This window comes from Spea bombifrons, chromosome 3, assembly GCF_027358695.1.
Source record: "Spea bombifrons isolate aSpeBom1 chromosome 3, aSpeBom1.2.pri, whole genome shotgun sequence".
NCBI classification, from domain to species: Eukaryota; Metazoa; Chordata; class Amphibia; order Anura; family Pelobatidae; genus Spea; species Spea bombifrons.
Genome location: NC_071089.1, coordinates 24,409,841 through 24,430,973, shown reverse-complemented (window position 1 = coordinate 24,430,973; position 21,133 = coordinate 24,409,841). Strand labels below are relative to the sequence as shown.

Here is a 21,133-nt window from a genome sequence, read left to right as displayed (position 1 = left end):
TCAGACAGCTGCAGATTAGCCTTTTGTATGCATTCTCGCTATATGGATCATGCAGGTAACGTAAGAGTTAAGAAAATTGCTTAGTTCAGGTGCCAGGGCTGGCTTATTCCATACCAATGATTTAAGAGAGGACACAGGTGGCAGAAGTGAGGATTTTGCAAATTTGAGATTTACTTCTGGGACACTATTTCATTATTTAAATTAGGTTTTATGCATATTTGTAAAATAATACTAAGACATTTTATTGTAATTTAATCACCTTCTCTGCGAGATTACGCAAGATTACCATACCTGGGAACTTCTCGGCTCCGGCTACCCGGAGCCGTTCCCTTGCGGGACGCGGCCAGGACTGCACACTGACGTCAGCGGACGGTCTCACTGATGACGGTGGGCGGTCCCGCTGACGTCGATGGGCAGTCCCGCTGACGGCAGGGGAGTTCCCGCTGACGTCAGGGGAGTTCTCGCTGACGTTGGTGGGCGGTCCCGCTGACGTCGGGGGGAACACCCCCATGTAAATGAAAAAATGGGCGGGGAGAGGGGCGTGTCAAGACCCAGCTCCCGCGATCCGGAGTATTCAGGTCTTGACCCGGAGAACTGGAGGAGCAGTGCTTACCCAGCAATCTCTGGGTTAAACCGGGAGAGTTCCCAGGTATGAAGATTACATTCTGTCTGAAAACAGAAAATTCCTTTGATATGACTGTTGCTTTAAGTTGGATGTATTCTTAATTATAAATGCAAAAGTCATCATAAATGTAGTATAATGTACAATGGGTAAACAGGACACAACAAATGACAATTTTGACGTGATGTTCCTGGCACATCATGGGGTTAAATGACCTCAGAAAATGAGACATAACCTTCCGGTGCTCCACCATAGAAGCCCCGGCGAAAGTGCCAGCAGCGGAGGTTGTCTGCGCGCATCGCACAGACGTCCACCGGCTGGCCCCGCTAGACACCAGGGAGTCTGGGGGTGCATTGGTAAGTCGGGGGGTTGGCACTTCTAGGAAGCAGGGTGGCATATCAGGGGGGCAGAGTGACACTTCTAGGGGGCATAAAGCATATCTGGGGAACAGGTGGGCATTTCTAGTGGGCATAAAGCATATCTTGGGGGTCAAAGTGGCCATTTCTAGAGGGCATGAAGCATATCTTGGGGTCAGAGTGGCATATCTAGGGGGCATAAAGCATATCAGGGGTTATAAAGCATATTAGGGGCAGAGTGACATATTTATAGGTAAAGTGCATTATGAATCAAGGGGGGGGCTTAAAATGGCTATTGGTTTTCTGTGTGTATATAACATATGCTGATAAACTGCATAATAGATACCAAAATGTTGAAATACATGTATATTTTTTTCATTAAAATAGCACCACAGTTTAAGTGTGCGGCATATATATATATATATATATATATATATATATATATATATATATATATACACAATGAAATGTAAAAATAGGCAGCAACACACTCCCACTAGAAAATAACAGCCAGAAAGGGGTTTTTTCTTCTTAAATTTTTCACCATATTTTATTTTTTATATAATTCATTTTATGACATTATCAGAATAACAGTATCTAAAGAAAGTCCCTCTTTGTCGTGAACAAAGAGAATGTATCATTTGTGTGGGTTCAGTGAATGAGAAAACCGCTGTCACGAAGGGTTAAAAAAGTAAAAACAGTCCAGTCACGATATAACCCCTTCGTGGCCGGCAGCAGTTTTATTGATAACCAGGCCTGATTCCTCCACCGTGAGGCTTTTATGTCTCTTTTCTGCTTTTCCAAGCATGTGTATATAAACAGCACGAAGTTTATAAGTTAAATAACAAACATAAATGCATCCAATAACCGCCAACTACGAGTTAGTTTAACGAGCTTCTCTCCACAAATTCCTTCAAGCGGTACGCTACACTGCGCATGACTACAAAACAATCCTCCGTGGTCAAAAAAGGCTCGGCTACGAAGCCTAGCTGTGCGAAAAACATGGCCATTTTGCTTGTGGGCAATTTTCCAGCTCGTTCAGGTTACCCGATGCTAACGAGTGAAAGAACACGGCCAGCAGTTCCGCTTTTGGACTAAATTTACTATATGGTATACGAGAGTTTTAATGGTAGCAACTCTCCACTCCACACACAAAGTGACGCTTTTTTTTTAACTGTCTTCCGCCCAAATCAGCAATGGCCGCTAAAATGCAGAGCGCCGTCTCTGACCGAGCCCTTGCAATGACGTCACTCACGTCGGCTCTTTTGATTGGTGGGTTTACCGGTCCCTTCTTAATACAGGAATTGAAGGTTTTGTGGATGTGGAGACCGGTCTGTTGGTGACGCTGTCAGTCGGTGTCTTCCGCAAGTAGGTTTTTACGGTATGTTTGCGAATGGAGATTATGTAAATCTAAAAAGATATATATGAACTTATAATACTATTTATTAGTAATAATATTGAATACTATACGTAATGATGAATGTATGAGACTGAGATATGTGGTCTCTGGGTGTTCCAGATATAGCTGGGTTTGGTAATTCGTTATTTTAGCACAGTTTGTATAGCATGAGGATGGGTAATCTTAAACTGCCGTATATATGCTGCAATATATATATGTATGTATTATACATGGCATGTAAGGGGTGAGGGAGGCAATTGCTTTCCCGGGCTGCTCCTATATAAGGAGGAACTCTTACCATATATTTTGTAATTCTTGTCCTTTTGTTGTAAGGAATTTATTTATAAAGTTTGCCCCAAAATTCTTAAATCGTAACTCACATGTTTGACAGAAATAGTCACCTACCCATCATGCCCTGCTATTTTTAAAGCTAGTTCTCACAGTTTTTAAAGTTAGAACATGAGGTCATCATCTGAAATGGGGGGGGGGGGGTTACATGTAATTTGTTTTGCTTTACCTAGAGGGTGATAAATGGAACCGCCTCCCATCAGAAGTCGCAGTGGGTAATAGAGTGAGGGAATTTAAACATACACGGGACAGTCATAAAGCTATCCCATAGACTGATCAAGGTCTGAGAAGTCTTTATCTTGTAAATATTTATGGATCCTTATGTAAGCCGCTCCCACTGCATTCTCTCTGAGTGATTTATGTATTCCCTTTTTGGTACACGTTCTATATGTTGCTTCCAAATATACCTTAAGCTCATTAGTTACAGGCTGGCATTGCCCCTGGCTGAATGATACCAGCCCTCCCCGCTCGGTACACGTTCCATCCATATTTATCATTGAGTGTCACAGTGACGGGTATGAATGTGTCACCGTGTATATTGTGTGACCTGATTACACATACAAATCCTTTAATTTGGATAGAATTCTGAGCATTGCACACAGGTTTCACAGCAACAGTTCTAGAAGTGCTCTGGTAGAAACCAAGAAATTGTGATTAAGGTAGAAACGGCACCTTTGCTTTCCTGAGCACATCACGTATAGCGCTTATTGCTCCTTTGCCCTCAAAGATCATGGGGACGCTCTTAAAGAGAGAAAATGAGATGATTTTGAATGTGACAGCGAAGGTGCAACACTCTGAAAGTCAGGGAAACTATGTGGGTTACTCAGGACCCCCCCCCCAAAAAAAAAACAGTAACACAATGGTATCTGCGCCCGATTTGCTTAGGTATGCTTTGTACTTTCCTGTTAGAGCCCCCAATGCCAGGCGCGCACCGTGGGGCCCAGGCGCGCACCGTGGGGCCCAGGCGCGCACCGTGGGGCCCAGGCGCGCACCGTGGGGCCCAGGCGCGCACCGTGGGGCCCAGGCGCGCACCGTGGGGCCCAGGCGCGCACCGTGGGGCCCAGGCGCGCACCGTGGGGCCCAGGCGCGCACCGTGGGGCCCAGGCGCGCACCGTGGGGCCATGCTCCCTCGCTCCCAACACTCTGAGTCTGCACATGGGGATATGACGTAATTTCCCGTCACTCTAACGAAAGCAGTGTGTGGGGGCTGTGAGGGAGCAGAAGAGCTGTCCTGGGCCAACAAAGATATAGAGGAGAAAAATTTTTGTAAAAAATATCTTAATATGTGTGTTACGGTGTGTTAGTATGTTCATCTGTGTAGTAATTAGTTTTGTTGGGGGTGCAATACAAACTTTGAAAATTTGTGACCTGGCTGGGAGAATAGTGTAGACAGGGTAAATCACATATGCACTAACACACATGCACTCTCACATTAACACAGACCTACACACTCATGCTTATACCTGCTCACTAACACACACTTACACCCTCATTCTCACACACATACACAATTATACTCTCACACTTATGCAAATCCTCTCACTCTAACATGCATACGTGATGGCCGGACCATCCCTTTGATTGAAAAAACAAAATAGACTGTAGTAGAAATACGGATGTTTTTTGTTAAGAAAATGTGCGGTTTGTTTACTTTACAGATTTTCCGTCATGAAGATTTCAAGGTCATGCATTTTGTTTTCAACGGTCTCTATTACGTTGTTCCTTGCCTATGTCTGGTGGTATCCTAGTGCCCAGCTAACACTTGACGGTCCTGGATCAGCTGCCATGAGTGGAAAAGAAATGGAGGAAATAAGCAACAAAGATGAAGCATCTTATGGCATAATGTTTGATGCCGGGAGCACAGGGACTCGCATCCATATATATAAGTTTACTCGGGGCTCCACTGGTAAGTCATAACTTTTTTATTATTATTTGTTTTATTTATATTTTAAAAGGAATATACAAGTTACTATAACTGTCGGTTGCTATGGTGATGGTACCACTTCTTCAACTATATCCCATTATTGCACTTTACCTTTGCCTCAGGAAAGAGCAGCCTAGAAGGGCCAAATTTAGGTCTTATCTGTTGACCTAAAAGCAGATAAACCGTTCTCCATAAAGCTTGTAATGGGACAAAGCATTTGAAACATTCACGACTCCTTAATATTCTCGGTTAATACTCATGGAAACTTTGTTTTATTCTCTTGTCAAAGATATTCCTCAACTGGAACATGAAACCTTTAAGGCCTTAAAGCCTGGACTGTCGGCATATGCAGACGAACCAGATAAGGTAAGTGAATATTTTTAAATACCCATTGCTTTTTATTTTTTTTCGGTTATAGCATTTAGCGGAAAGTCCTACTTTGTTCCCCAGGTTCTCCTATTCTAATATGTTATTGGGATTTGTATCCTAATTATAGCCTCTTTCATCCATCATGAGTATCTATGAAACTGCCTCTAATAGTAGATAGATTTATCTCCCCATAATATAGCCTCATTCGATACTGAAACATCATTTTGTTTTTTGTTTAAACTTAAAGGGACACTCCAGCCATTTTATACACTTTAATGAATATGATCGGTTCGTAGCCCCTTCAAATTTTCGTGGGGTCAGTTTTTGAAAATGCATGCAGAATCCCCCCAAATGCATTGCCCCCTAGTTAAATGCTCTGCGGGTGATGCAGGGGTCTGTTTAACCATCATTCCATCAGTTATACATTGGACACGACACCCTTTTCCTGTTGTAGGAGAAAGCTGCAGCCATTGAATGCAAAGTGAAAGATTAAGTTTCTCCTTAATAACTTTACCTGAAGTAGATTTTCTTCTCACTTTGCCAGCTGTCCCAGCACCTTGGCTAACGCTAGATATTTCCCATCCAGACAAACAGATTTAGGTGGTTTAATGTTCTTATTTTCTTGTTTGGGCGGGGGGGGGGATCTTAATCTCACATTAAAAATAAAAAGATTAAACTCAATACTTGGATGCCCAAGGCAGAACTACATGTGTTGGTAAAAATGGGGGTTGGTGCTGAAACCAATATAATATGTGTGAAAGATCTCGGAAACACAGAAGGTGTGGATGGATCTGCCCACTAGTGTTTACCAGTAACGCACTTGCGAAGTGTGGCTATTTGGGGCAGTAGGCTGTCCCGTTACCAGCGCAGTTAAGGATGCTGGGTCTCGGAGCAGAGGTGTTTCTGAAACGTAGTGTTAGGTTCGAGCACATCACACTTTGTGCAAGTAAATTGTCTTCCTGAGTGTGTGAATGCGATGTATAGAAAACCACAATATTCTCCACTATCTTTTTGTACTTGGTGTCATTCATAGCAACTCATCGAGTGAACCAGTAGCTTTCTCGCTGCCTTGGGCGATCTTATTCCGATCCCGCTTGTATAATAGGCGTGCGTTACTATTACAGAGCATACGTTGCTGACGCTTTTGTTGCCGTCAAACATTTCAGAGCGCTGCAGGGATAAATGAACTTCTCGATATTGCTAAGAAAGAAATACCCGAGTTCTTGCACAGATCCACTCCACTGGTCCTCAAAGCCACGGCTGGGTTACGTCTCTTACCAGGCGAGAAAGCACAGAAGCTCCTGGATAAGGTAATCAGTTTTTTTGTTCCTGGTGTCGTTTCGGTGAAATCGGAAAAATTAGCTAATTATCCATTTACATGGCGATGAAGACATAATTACCGTCCTCCAATCACTGGTATATGCATTCCACTTTTTAAATATTTTACTTGACCCTGCAATTCCCCAGTGAAGATCAAACTAGTATTAATTTAAAGGTGCTGTTCCATCTACTCACACGTGCTACTAAACACATTTAGAAACATTATTCCTTGCACAAGAAATAATTATTTCTCGTGATGGTTTATATTTATATTTAGCCTTATTCATTGCCGGGAAATTCCATTGTTGATAGTTTGTTGCTATAGAAACCAAAATGGCTTCTTATGTCTTATGCGATTAACCACTTCACGCCCCTATGGACGTATCGGCATGTCCGAAAAGAACTGTGCTTAAAAGGCCATTAGGACATACCGATACGTCCTGGCTTTTTTGCAGCGATAGGGGCAGATAGATGGCTGATTTCCTGCTGTCTGATCGCTTCTAACGGCACTCAGCGCAAGTGCTCTTGCATAAAGAATGCTCGAATGTGTGACTGCTGACGTCCATGGTAAGATCACTGGAGTGCAGGGTATACCGTGCAGGGTCTACCTAGATCTTCTGGAACGTCTGATTTCTTCACCTGCTGGCCGCACTGCGGTTAGCAATGCAAGTCTCCCTGTTCCCACAAAGGGAATTCTTTTTAAAAATAAACAATACAATGTGCTCACTGATGTCACTGTGACATCGCTTACATACATAACGTGTGCTAAAGGGATCTCTGCACTGATAAAATGAATATATATTTTGTCTAAAAAAAAAAAAAAAAGCTGCATGCTATTGCTCTTGCGCTACATGTAGAAAGTATAACCCCCCCACCCCTGTTCACTACCCCAAACCTCTTAAGCCAGAGGTGTTACAAATACTACACTATAGGGTACTGTGTAAGGAATGAATGGGGCCCTCTAGCATAAAAAAATATGTATGTGGGGTATATCTGTATTCAGGGGATGTTGTTCATCAGTCGCTCCAGAGTTTTTAAAAGTATGTTACTGTATTTAATATTTTATAAGCAATCCGTTCCATGTGTACCTTTCTGACATCCCAGAAAAGCTTCTTGTTCCGCGCTGACTGGTTACACATAATTATTTATTTTAAAGGTGACTGAAGTTTTTCAGGCGTCCCCCTTCCTTATAGGAAAGGACAGTGTTTCTATAATGAATGGAACTGATGAAGGTGAGTACATGTGAGCGACCATAACAAATCAATAGTCAGCCTTGTAATGGCAGTATCTGCTATGTTTTACTTGATAGAAAAATTGCAAATTAATACAAAACTGTTATTCTGGTGCCCATGTTTTCATGATTTCCAGCCATTTAGTAATTGTGTTGACTATATTTTTTGAGGGCATTTATTCTATAGAATGTTTGAAGTGTTCAAAATGATTGTAATCATTCCTAGTTTCAGAGAACCCCATGCATTTACTGATTGATCTTCTGTGGTTGCTGGTTAGTAACTTTTTTGCAACTTAATTCTTTTATTTTCGATAGGAATATTTGCATGGATCACAGTAAACTTCTTAACGGGTAAGTGTTTTGAGTTTTTCAATAACATAATGTCCCTGTATACATATTTGACCTTGCGATCATCTCCTTTTGGGATCGCTATTGATTAAACCTCCAAGGTGGACTGGGGATGAAATTCTGGTCTGGCAGGTGGTAAATGTTACCAACTGTTACATAATACTTTCTTACACATGGCCGTGTTTTGTAAAAGCTGTAAGAGTGCCTATAGAGGTAAGTTGGACAGCCTGATCAACAGTCTGGACCTGCAGCCTTTCCGCTTCCATGTACAGGAACCGCAAGCATGTGGTTAAAATGCTAAAAATTATTGTTTGAATACAAAATGGCGTGATAGAAGTTGCAACTTCACTATGCATTGTAAAAGGCCACCCCTGATGAGTTTTTGCTGAGCTGGCCCTGTGTAATGTAAAGTTAAATAAATTAGATGATTTAGAAATCTTACAGATTTAACTAGACATTAGGAAGGGACAAGTTCAATAAATAATAATAATAATCAAACTAGCATACCTCTTGTCAACTACCAGGTCATGCAGCCACTTAGGGCTCCCATTGACCTGTAATGTCTCATCATGGGATAGACCTGAGTGACCTATGCAAGTCTCAAACAGAATGTCTTACATTACAATCCTCGGTGATTAAAGACATGAGTAAATAGAGCCATTAAGCTTACGCATTGCTCAAAAGCTGCTAGTAAGGTTTTGTTTTATCTGGTGTGTATTTGTACAGGTGCGTGTACGTACAATTAAAAACATGCTCTGCATTTAAATAAGAAAATACTTGATGCCAGTCATGTTCTCATGAAGGATTCTTGTTCACCGGAAATGTTATTGCTTTTTCAGGCAGTTTAACAAATCCTAACCGAAAACTCGCTGGAATGCTGGATCTCGGAGGTGGATCAACTCAAATTACCTTTTATCCTTACATTAAGGTATTTAGTTGCACCCAATTAAAGGAATGAGCCTTTAAATTGTTATATATATATATTTATTTATTTATTTTTTTAATTTCCAATGGTGTGTATATGAAAGGAATTTTATTTGCTTTAACCCATAATATGAGTGCAGGTTTGGCTGAACAGAGCAAGAATTTTATCTTGGCAAAGCTTGCCGGTGACACATTGTGCTGTACTGTGGCCTTCTGCCAGAGAGCTACAGACCAGGATTTTAATTACGCATGCTTGATTGATGCTTGATGACATGATTAAATCCCTTTTCATTATTGGATATTGTGACCTGTTTGCAAATTTTGTAATTTTAGGAAACATTCCCTAATTCACCTGCTGGATACATCACCACCTTCCAGCTGTTCAACACCACCTACACCCTGTATTCACATAGGTGAGTATTTGTTTTCTGTTAAACCTCTCAGCTTTCTGGTAAAATATATTTATAACAACCTTCCTTTACAAGGAACTCTTCCCTGCTAATTCTGTATATTAACAAAAACATACTGGTAAAATAATTGAATATAAAAATTAGATGATACAAGCCTCTTCACATAGATCCTTAAGAACCATATTTTGCATGTTAAAGATGGTGTCAACCAGATCCACAAAATTATATTTTTTAAGATAATACACAAGTGCAAACTGTACATGCAAAATACTCTCATCCAAGTAACCGGAATCAACATTATTTGTGTTGCGGGTGCAAGTGTCGGATAATAACCATAGAATATTTTGCCTGTTAACATGCATGCATGTACTAAATGAAACATCATAATGAAAATGGCAGAAATATCATGAAAACAAGATTGATCTTCAACAAATCTTTGATTTCACCATGGGTACTGAAGTCCTTTTTCTGTGCTGAGATGACCTTGCTCCACGCAGAGATAGCGCCACAAATATAACATGGGTTAACCTAACATATATTTGAATTGCAACATCTTTATAATAGAGTACGATATGATGATGATGTTTTGTTGAACTTAATGAATTACCTGATTTTCTACGATTTATTATGGATGATTATTTAGAGTGTTGAGAACTTTTGGTCTTGAATTAAGACCGAGCGCGGAGACATGTGGGGATGTGTGTGTGTCCTATAAGATATAGTAAGTCTTGATAACCGTATTTAACCCCGTTGACAATATTAAAGCAGATGTTGGGAATAGCCCAACCTTGTTGTTGTTGTAGATGTCTTCATTACAATTAACGTAAGGGTTTTATATTGTTCGAATATCTCCCAACAGTTATCTAGGTCTTGGATTAATGTCAGCAAGGCTGGCAATCATGGGCGGTGAAGAAGGGAAGGCTTGTAAGTTTTGGTTTTTTGTTTTTTCCATTCTTTTGTGTAATAGTTAAAACTATATATATATATATATATAAATGTGTGTTTTTGTAATTATTCTTGCAGTGAAACAAGGAGAAGGCTTGGTCACTCCCTGCTTAACACCTAGATTTGTCACAGAGTTTAATCAAGCAGGAATTACTTACCACATACGAGGACAAGACACCGGTAAACGTTTTTTTTCTGCTATGAAAAAATAGAATGTTTCTAGATTAATATTAGAACAGATGGAATATGATCCCTTTGGAGATGCTGGTTATTTATTGTAAAATATAGTTTGATTTTACATTGCTTATCACCAGTTATTTAGATCAGCGGTTCTCAACCCGTGTATCCTCAGGAACCACATTTGTCTTTGGTCATTAAGTCGCGACCGAAAAATAACCTCAGAAAAGATGAGGGAGTGGAAAGGCTGTCCGCGGGCTGCAACAGGAAGAGGGGAGGAGCAATCAGAGAAAAACTTTATTCAGCTCCCACTAGGAGCAGACAGCGACCGCAAATCAATCAAGCAACTTGCTTTGCGGTCGGGGAGTAATGCTAAAGTACATGAAGGACCAGAGGCTGCCTGATGGCCCTGATTGTTGCGGCCGCGGTCCTGACAGCCTGCTGCTCGCGCATTGCTGCTAGAATGTGTAAGGCAGCCCCAGGAAAGTGAAATCTTCCCGGTATGCCTCCAGACCGGCCCTGACCCTCCGCGACCCACTGAAGACAGGGTGGCGACCCATGAGTTGAGAACCGCTGATTTAGATCACATAATATGTAAAGCAGGATTATGATGAGCGTAATGAGAAGTGACAGTTCTCGCGGAGGTTGAAAGCGATACCTATCCCTCTTTCGATGCATTACATGTGACTGAGTGAGTTATAGAAGAGGGGTGATGATGTGTATGTATGGTAATCATTAAAGTTCTGTTAAAGCCGCTATGGGTTCAGAGGCCATTTAAGCCGAACCATACTCCTTTTAGCATTACGGGTGTTGAGACTGCTAGGGTGTCAAAGGTTTTGAAGATTCTGTATAGTGACTTTCCAAATGTGTTGCCCATATGGCTCTAAAAGCGGTGCTCATGGAAAGCTTTGACTTGTCATTACTTAGATACTTAATTACGCCACCTGCATTCAAGGAGGGATCTCAACCATAACATACTAGAAGCAAAATCGTAGGCTTATTTATGAGCACAGTATCGCAGAATAGGAAGGAGTCCATTGAAAACTGTGTGAGATTTTGCCCATTCACCCTAAGATTGGGGAAACAACCCTCCGACTCCGTGTCAAACACTGAGAGTTCCCACGGCTATAATATAATCTGCGCTGTGAGCTTTTTCATTTCTCAGAAATATTTTTTTATTTATCATTCAAATGCCAAGTTAATGCCTGCGTCTGCAAATAACAAATGTATCAGATGTTTGGCTCCAATTGAATTTTTTTTCCCTGCTAGAATCCTCTATGTATGAAGCATGTTCTGTAAGCGTATCAAAAATACTCAAAGGAAAAGTTCACGCAGCCGCAGAAGTTTCAGACCTTTTCTTTTATGCGTTTTCATATTATTACGATCGGGCTGTGGACACTCTCCTAATAGGTAAGCTGATTTAAAGTGATAAAGCTAACTTTTTTGTTTTTGTACCGTGAATAAGTAAAGCAAACCTTGTTTTGGATTCACTTTACCTAAGTTCTCCCACAACCCTAATGACAGGATAGGTTCAGTGAATGAAACGGGTCTCTGAAACCTCTGCATTCTGTGTAGCTGCTGCCGAGTTTATCGTTTACAAAAGTAACTCTTGCAGTCACAAATTCGTATTTAAAATGGAAAATGAATAGAAAGCATGAATATAACATGGGAGCTGCCATTGTGCGGTGATGTGTAAGAGAGCATTCACTGTGGTTCTATGCATATTCTATTCACCTTGGAGTGTAAATCCGGTTGCAGATGTCCGATCCATAAATCCAAAGCTCCTGCCATCTTCCCCAATTTGGCATTGGATATACAGACAAGGAGTGCCCTGCTTGCCCTATGTACTTGTTTACATATAAATTAAAGCAGGTCAGTCAATAAATACCAACACCTAATTGTTTTCCTAGATCCAGAGCTTGGAGGTTCTCTGAAGGTGAAGGATTTTGAAGTTACAGCCAGGAGAGGTAAGAAACCATTAAAATAAGGAATATGTGTGTGTATATATATATATATATATATATATATATATATATATATATATATATATATATATATATATATATATATATATATATATATATATATATAATTACACACACACACTTGTGGTTGTGGCAGCACCATGAGATTTCTGAGGGAAAAAACAAGCCGTCTGGTGTCTGTAGATGAGTGTTTAATAATTCTTCTACTACGTATATATTGGGTAAATACAACCTCAGATGAAGAACATATAAATGTTTCCATCTTGCTGTGGCAGTACCCGTGCATGACCAGCCATTTGTGCATTTTTCCCTAGAGTGCAAAAATATGGAAAAGACAGCAGGTGAAAATCCATTTCTTTGTATGGATCTGACGTATATAACCTCCCTTCTGCAAGAACTGGGTTTCCCAAAGGAGAAGGAACTGAAGGTAATTGTATACATGTAGCAGACTAGGAAGGCCTGGAGATGTTATTTAGGGCTGACACTAAGATGAGCTTTTATCGTGAATATGTACAGTAACAGTACAATGGGGGAGGAGAAGTGGCAACGGACCTTTAGTTTCCCTTTTACTTGAATTAAGTATCTTTGTGGCTTGGTGGGAAACAATCTTTTGGATTGCTCTGTAACATTCAGCATTAAAGGAGATAGAGGCTAAACTTTCATCTTTGAAAGTTTAATCTTTGTGCAGCGGGCTGTCCATTGCCATTACATTTTTTTATTTACTTTTTCTAACCTTTATTTTTCCCTTCGCAGCTTGCCAATAAAATAAACCACGTTGAGACCAGCTGGGCTTTGGGAGCAACATTTTACTATATGAACATACTAAAAAACTGAATCCAACTTAAACAGAACTGCGAGCGGTAAAAATGTGAATCAAAGTTTGCTAAATTGAATCCATTCCATTCTGTTGAAACCTGCTATCCTGGTATACAGGTGCGCGGTAAACTTGTGTTTACACAGTGATCGGGCACAATTTGCGAGGCGGAGGATTTGGGATGATTCTTTCGTTTTTAATTGAATGTTTATTTTTTTTCTAGTAACAAAGTACTGTGATTATTTAATATTTTTTATTACCTCTTCGGAACTTCAGTGTCTTGTTTTATACGACAATATGGCCACGTTTTTCATAGATTATATTTATTTTTTGTGTCCTAAATGTGTCTTAATTCTTTGTTCCTTACTGTCTGCTCTCACTCATTTATTTTAACTGATTTCCTCTATGTTCCTTCCTTGCATATTATTGACATTTAATTAGATTTTGGTAATAAAACATTGCATTTATGTTTGTGGCGCTGATAGCGTCTAGTGAAACTATTTAAGATAGTTTGACTGTATCGTGGGCATTTTTTTTTAAATTGAGACCTCCTGTGCACTAAATCATAATTATAAAAACTATATATTTTAAATGGCTAATAAATGACCAGCCTAACTGGAAGGAGGGGGCATAGAATGCCAGGAGACGGATAAGAAGTGTAAATGTCTTATTGCAAATACCTTATCTGCCATACGATGTGTATAAGGTTTTAGACTATGGGTCAAATGGAATCTGGTCACTTTTTATTTTTTAGGTTCTGTTACTCGACTGACAAAGTCTTTATTTGAAGTTGGTGTTTTTTATGGGGCCATCACAGAAATAGGTCTCAAACTTCTAACTCTGCAACTTTTCTATGTTGGCCCAATAAAAGGCACAGACCTCAACTAAATACTCAGTTTTCTCTAGGAATAATATGGCTTTATTTTTTTCTGATGAATGTAGGCACATAAAGAAAAATTTGACGTTCGGTGTATTGTAGTTTTACTACAGCCAACACCAGATCGATTAGGACACAAAGACAAGTGCCAACGAAGGTCAATCAATTGAGTAATTCTGCTGGGAGAAGAGACACATAAGTGCCTTTTAACAATATGAGGAAAGTTGCATAGTTAAGTGTGTGGGTTCATCATAGAGTGCCATGCATCGCTTGTGAATATGTGTAACGTGAGCATGTAAGCTTTCATCTGTCTGAAAGCTAGTAGTATCTCTGAGGTGCACAGAGACCTCCTGGAACTGCTCCCTTCAGCTTATTAAAACCATGCCTCCAGGTACTCGTTCGGGGTAGCGGTTTTCATGTGACAAGAAACTTCAGCTTAGAACAAAGATGACTTCTGCTCGTTTGGAGATATTAAAAAAAGCCACAAAATACAACCTCTGTTTAACAGGGTTTGTTTCAAATCGTATCTGTAGCCGTTCTTGTAGAGCACGAGGAGAAAAAAAACAAACTTGCTCTCAACACATTTATTGGAGAAAAAATAGCCTATGTATAGCATCAGCATGATACTGGCCTAACCTCGCACACGCGTTCCCTTTTTACTATACGTATGTATGCGTGGTTATGGCAGGATCACTCAAGCGACCAATTAAACCCATTTTGCTTTTTTAAATGAAGACATTCCAAGTATAAGCAGTTGTGACAGATTTGCAAGATCTGCAATTTTAGCATACATTTGTTAAAATTTCATACACATTTCCAGCACTCTGTTACTTGATAAAAAAATTGATTATAATAATCGGTTTTATATATAAGATTATAATCTGTAGCATGTTTCCCCATTGTAAGCCATACGAGTAGTTTCAAAGCTGTGCAGTACAAGTTAATTTACTGGCATCCTCATGGTTGCCCAGGTTGTTCTACATAGGTAGCCGTATCAACTACTCTGCAGTGGTTGGCTTGAGGGTGTATTAATATATACATATGCATAGATGAGCCTTGTATTATTTACCGGAGTCGGGGCAGAGTAGGAATAGATTGTAGATATCTTATACAACATAAACATTTAAAGAGAAGTAGATGAGATGCCCCCACCCCATACTGAGAATAATAGTCTGCCAGTCCCTGTATAGACTTATGGTCACGGGAGGAATGCTTACTTCTGATACTGTTCTTAAGAGTTGTTTTTCGAGATCCGCCGCAGTGCTTGGAGATGTTATTCAATTTGCTTTCATGCTGAAACAAAGGTCATTGGGATGTTGAACGCCTTATAAATAGCACTGAATTGATTTTTTTATCATCATAAGAGTGCATATATTGACTCATTTTCTGTGATGCAGCCACCAAATTGTGACATTCTGTTACTGTAATTTAATGGAATAGAATATTTTGTGTCAAAAATATTCTAATATGACTGATAGCGTGTGTCCTTTTTGGATTTGTTTTATAAAATGTATGTTCTAATCACACGCTGTTTGTAACTAAACTTTTTATTTTTTTTAAAATAAGTGGTAAATTGCCCTGTCAACTAAGGGCTGATCACAAAGATGGCACTACAATAAAGACAATTATTGTAACAAATGATTCTGAGTAATTTATTTGCGTGTTAAGTTATAAGATGTTAAAATGTTACTCTTTTTTGGTCACCTCCCTATTAAGTACAACACCTTGGATTTGCATATAAAGGCTTATTTATTTTATATATCACAGTTGTTTCTATTTATCTAACTAAACGCCTCTATTACAAAAAAAAATACCTGTATTTGCTCGATTATAAGATGATGTTTTTTTCAGAGCAAATGCTCTGAAAAATACCCCTCGTCTTATAATCGGGGTCATCTTATAATCAGACCTCAAAATATGACTATGAGACGACTAAGATTCAGAGTCCCCGGTGTGCAGCTGGGGCAGCGTGTAGATGTCTACGCGATCCGCGTAGACAACTTCCGCTGCAGCCGGAAGGAGGTGTGGCTAGCAGCGGGGGTTGTCTGCGTGCATCGCGCAGACCTTCCCCGGCTGTCAAAGATCAGAGTTCCCCGTGCCGGCGAACTCTGATCTCTGACAGCCGGGGAATGTCTGCGCAATGCACGCAGACAACCCCCGCTGCTAGCCACGCCTCCTAGACTCCGCCCCAGCTACATGACAGGAGACTCAGAAGTACCGGTAAGTGGGGCGGGGGGGTGAGTGTCAAATGGGGGGCATAAGGCATTTCTGGAGGCAGGGTGCTCTGTGAAATGCCTTTTAACCCCCTTAATGCCACTCTGCTTCCAGAAATGCCTTTTTAACCCTCTATACGCCACTCTGCCTCCTGAAATGCCTTAAACCTCCCTATATGCCACTCTTCCCCATAATATGCCTTTTAACCCTCTAAGTGCCAGAGTGGCATATAGGGTTAAAAGGCATATCATGGGGCACAGTGGCATTTAGAGGGTTAAAAGGCATATCATGGGGCACAGTGGCATATAGGGGGTATAAGGCATTTCTGGGGCAGATGTGCATAACTGGGGGGCAGGTTCGAAAATAGAAGGAAATAAAACCAAAATATTTTTCTCAATCATAGCTTTTATAAAAAAAAATAGTTTAAATGAATTAACATTTACTGGTAAAACTTTTTTCCTATAGGGTCGTCTTATATTAAGGCTTTTTCTTTTTGCAGGAACTGCAGGAATTTCTGGCAAGTACTGGCTGTGTGCTACATGTGACAACAATCTCACAGTACATGTTGGCATTCATGGTTCCCTTAATGAACTGTAGCTCCCCAGTGCTGGCAGCACTCATGCAGGCCCAGACCATGACACTCCCACCACCATGCTTGACTGTAGGCAAGACACGCTTGTCTTTGTACTCCTCACCTGGTTGCCGCCACACACGCTTGACAGCGTCTGAACCAAATAAATTTATCTTGGTCTCATGGACATAGTTCCAGTAATCCATGTCCTTAGTCTGCTTTTCTTCAGCAATCTGTTTCCGAGCTTTCTTGTACATCATCTTTAGAAGAGGCTTCTTTCTGGGACAACAGTAATGCAGACCAATTTGATGCAGTGTGCTGTGTATGGTCTGAGCACTGTCCCACTGATATGCCACCATGTTTCTGAATATTTACACCAAGCACTTTGAATATTGTAGCCCAACACATAAGATGGGGCCAGAGACAAATTTGATGGTACATAAGTAAATTCTATTCTATGTATTGCATTTAAATTCTCATCCTCGAAAATAGGCATGTTTTCAAATATACTGTACTTTACAATTATCACATAATTGTAAAAATGTTGGTTGGTCTCCCACTGTTCTGTTAAATCGCAGTTTACTGCTTGCATGTTTCCAGGAAAGGTTTGTTAGAAAGAATACCACCTAGTATACATATCACTTTATTTCAATAGAAAATCTAAGTAAATTAGTACATTGGTATAAAAAAGGCAATTTCTGTGCAATGCATTTTGACTGCATGTAAAAGTTTTAACTCCACTTGCAGAGATGTTAAACAAATCTGCAAAAAGTGCCCATCATAGAAAGGATGAACACCACTCCTTCAGACAGGACGAGCACAACTCTGCTTGACGAGAATTTGCCCCGCAGGCATCTTTCAGCCAGTCTTTGAAGAGATCATCTGCATCCTTCCTCAGTATCAAAAACTGTCCCAGAAGTACATATGCCTAAAAAAAATAAGGGTTTGTAGATACTTGAAAGCACAGCAAATACAAGTATTCCAGGTTCTACAGGAGGTATCTAAATCTGCAATACTTTACATAATCTGGATTGATTTCAGTTTAATAGCTGCCTAGGAAGGCGAGTAATAAAGGAGTAATTTTGCATATAAAAACATTGCAGATGAACACTATTACAGATTAGACTAAGGGTAGCCAACAGGCAACTATCCCTATGTTGCTGAATTACAATCCCAATGATTTTCAGTGAGTTTTTGCATTAAGGTAATCTTGTGAGTGTTTCTCAACCTGCGGCACATGAACCATCGTATTTTTATCCGAGAAAATTGAGAGTTGAAAATTGTGGCGCATTGGTAGGGAAAAATATATAATACACACTCTTGCGCTAGAGTGTGTATTATAATTACCAACATTCATCTTATTCTGATTATAATACATAGCACATCGCAGCACTAGTTAGTTTCCCTTGATCACAAGACTTGTAGCACAGCTTACCTTATCAAAGCCAAGTTCTTCTAATTTGCCTCCAAGAACTTCACCGATACCAGCTAATGCCATTATTGGTTTGTCGCCCATAGGCTCGGACACGAAGTCCCTGTGCTTCTGAGACGTGTGCGACATGTTTGCTACAAACAGAATGGCAGCAGGTACATTATCACAGGTATAATAATACACGTAGACAGGCTATGGCTAAGACAAAGGGTTTTACCGGAGCGGTCATTCTCCGTCACTTAAAGGGTTGTAGTCACTAAAGCGAGAGTTCATGTTTTAACTCCTTGACCTTGTTATACATCATGAAGGTCCCACCTCAGTGATCTTGTGTTACAGGAAGCTTGGTTAACATATAGTTAAGTCAACGAGATTTATTTACACAGGACCTCATCCACTGAATTACACAGGACCGGCTGGAGCGTTGGCAGTTTATAATGAATAGTGAAGTGAGGGAGATTGACCCACAGCTTTCCCGAAACTCTCCCTTTAGTGAATAAGCCACAGAGTGAAAAGGGGAGAATCACAAAAACACATTTGAAGAGCTTTTCTGGTTAATACAATGGGAAATGAGGCCATAGGAGAAAATAAATCTCTTCTCTGAAACAATAGCGCCCCCATAAAATGTAACGGTGAAAAAGCCCATTGCACCAGACACAAACAGATGGGAGTCCAAGCTGCTTTTTTAGATATATTATTTTATCTATTGGGACACTGACACCCTAACAGTGCAGTTGCTTTATACATATCTATAGAGAAATCTATTATATACACAGTGTTATGCGTACAGCTTAGCACTTAAGGGACAATTATTTCCCCCAGAAACCCATTCTAATGCAACAATGGCGGCCCTTGTTTCGTTAGCTCAGGAAATAGACGCATATCAGGACAGATCTATCGGGATAGCCCTCTCATGGCACCGCCAGCAGACATTACCAGGATGTGAATGCCTTTCACTCTGCACCACCCTCTCCTCACAAACACAAAAGCCGCGCCAAACTACCATAACGCCACGCCCCCTACATCTCCTCTTTAAAGACAAGCTCGCTGACGTCAACAACCTGGAACCCAACCAAAATAAAGATGCCGCTCCCGAGGCACCAATGAAACGTTCCTTAGCTGTAAGTCTACCTAGCAACGTCGAGTAATTGTCATTAGGGTAACATTACATTTCGTCCCGTAGAAGCGTTTAGAAGCGGGTTAGCAGGGTTGCGGACGCGGCCTGAGGTGTATTTATGGCACAGAGACCCGCGTTCGGCTATCTCTTGTCGGCATTGTGTTGCACATAATGCAGCAGTTGTATTGTGGGGTTTATATGAGTGTATTTATCACCCTCAGTGATTATTTCTAATACCTCTGCATTTTAAAGCCAATATGGCTCCCACAATACCTCACTTGCTGTCACCCAAGCCTCACCTGCTGTCACCCAAGCCTCACCTGTTGTCACCAATGTCAGGGACATTTTTGGCTGATAACAGTATTCGCCATAAAACAATTACTCATTTGCTTTACCATGATTACATTACCGCAATGACGTCTATACAATAGTCCATGTGTAAGGTAACCCTTCCTGAAGGTGATGTATACCTGACAGCTTTCCCAGCTCCAGTGACATAGACCTGACCCTCTAGATTGTAAGCTCGTTGAGCAGGGCCCTCCTCACCTGTTGTCTCTCTAAGTCAAATTGTTATGTTACATACTACTTGTGTCCTGTGCACCCATTGTACGGCGCTACGGAATTTGATGTTGCTTTATAAAACAATAAATAATAATAGACCTGATATACAACTTATGCTACATCCCCAATAGTTCTTTCAGTGCCCCTCACTTGGACCCAGAGAAGTATCCTGAATCTAGCAAGTGACCAAAGTCTTTACATCATGAAGAACGGGCAAAATAGAGATGGGCGCATTACCAGTCACATCCCACCGTTAGCCACCCCTGTGACATCCCAGATCACACTCCCAAAGTGTGGCACCATTTAAGTTGTCTATGAATCCACCCCCTTAATCAAGTCTTCTCAGTTCTGTGTCTCTGGGGTGACAAGTGGAATGTCCTACTCTCCTACTCTGTATCATTTGACTCTGGATATATTGATGTATTTTATGTATGGTGCTGCTCTTGGCTTAAAGACCGCTACAACTTCAAAGACATACCTCAATGGAGACAGTCCCATCCAGCCTCCTCGCATTTATCTCATAATAGGGTGATCACACCAGCCATTTTCCCAGAACCCATACACATTTTATATGTTGGCTGTTGCGCATCTGGAAAATCATGCCCTGCGGTTGTAGGATATATAAACTCTTTTTTTTTTTTTAAAGCGGAAGAGAGAGGGGGTGCCAAGTGGCATCTTTGAGGGGACATTTAAATTATTTACTGGATCCTTTATGTATACACACTTTCTACCCAGTCTCTTGTGGTGAAAGTGTATTTGATGGTAATTATTGAATGTGTTGTTTGCAAAATGTACACCAGCCTGCATATTACTGGGGCATCTGATGAGGCTCGCTCTCTTGGCCCAAAAGATGCCAACCCACTACTAAATAACAGCTGTATTCAATTATTCCTTTGGGTTTACTAATGTGACGATAGCCATCAAATAAAAGCGCACCTTTTACATGTAACGCCACTTCCTTATCCATAAAGGTAACACATTCCCAGAACTGTTTGCCTGCGGAGTGTTTTAAAACCACCAGTGTGCGGACATGATGTGGTGAGTATGGTCACCAAGATAACAAGTGGGTTTTCACAATGTAAAAGTCCTGTTTCCTGCTTAATTACTTAGCAACTGTCGAAAATGAAATGTAAAAAGGTACCATTGCTTGCGTAAACTTGCGAAGTTTGCAAATGAATTTACTTATATTGGA

At 40.6% G+C, this 21,133-nt stretch overlaps 2 protein-coding genes across 4 annotated transcripts; one reads left to right on the top strand and one right to left on the bottom strand.

Annotated features, from left to right (window-relative positions):
* Positions 1-2,251: 2,251 nt before the first annotated feature.
* Positions 2,252-13,639, top strand: ENTPD6 (ectonucleoside triphosphate diphosphohydrolase 6). Of its 3 annotated transcripts, none has more exons than XM_053459542.1 (14): positions 2,252-2,346; positions 4,384-4,631; positions 4,939-5,015; positions 6,185-6,328; positions 7,495-7,570; positions 7,885-7,920; positions 8,757-8,845; positions 9,175-9,254; positions 10,111-10,175; positions 10,275-10,376; positions 11,643-11,783; positions 12,284-12,340; positions 12,673-12,785; positions 13,112-13,639. In XM_053459542.1, exons 2-14 carry the CDS (start codon positions 4,394-4,396, stop codon positions 13,190-13,192), a joined length of 1,299 nt encoding a protein of 432 aa, XP_053315517.1. In that variant the 5' UTR covers positions 2,252-2,346; positions 4,384-4,393; the 3' UTR covers positions 13,193-13,639. The 3 variants fall into 3 exon arrangements, with proteins under 3 accessions (XP_053315517.1, XP_053315515.1, XP_053315516.1); XM_053459540.1 differs by having other exon boundaries at positions 2,252-2,359; XM_053459541.1 differs by having other exon boundaries at positions 2,252-2,359; positions 7,885-7,924; positions 8,761-8,845.
* Positions 13,640-17,540: 3,901 nt separating this feature from the next.
* On the bottom strand, positions 17,541-19,265 carry LOC128483816 (barrier-to-autointegration factor-like protein). The gene is made up of 3 exons (XM_053460112.1): positions 19,200-19,265; positions 18,270-18,400; positions 17,541-17,762 (listed from the first exon to the last, which is right to left on the bottom strand). Exons 2-3 carry the CDS (start codon positions 18,393-18,395, stop codon positions 17,613-17,615), a joined length of 276 nt encoding a protein of 91 aa, XP_053316087.1. The 5' UTR covers positions 18,396-18,400; positions 19,200-19,265; the 3' UTR covers positions 17,541-17,612.
* Positions 19,266-21,133: the final 1,868 nt, after the last annotated feature.

Bases quoted from the DNA above. Each gene is read 5' to 3' on its own strand.
- ENTPD6 (XM_053459542.1), top strand. From the start codon at position 4,394: ATGAAGATTTCAAGGTCATGCATTTTGTTTTCAACGGTCTCTATTACG. The intron at 4,632-4,938 runs GTAAGTCATAAC...CTCTTGTCAAAG, and splicing joins GTTTACTCGGGGCTCCACTG to ATATTCCTCAACTGGAACAT. The intron at 11,784-12,283 runs GTAAGCTGATTT...TTGTTTTCCTAG, and splicing joins TGTGGACACTCTCCTAATAG to ATCCAGAGCTTGGAGGTTCT.
- LOC128483816 (XM_053460112.1), bottom strand. From the start codon at position 18,395: ATGTCGCACACGTCTCAGAAGCACAGGGACTTCGTGTCCGAGCCTATG. The intron at 17,763-18,269 runs GTAAGCTGTGCT...TATTTTTTTTAG, and splicing joins AAGAACTTGGCTTTGATAAG to GCATATGTACTTCTGGGACA.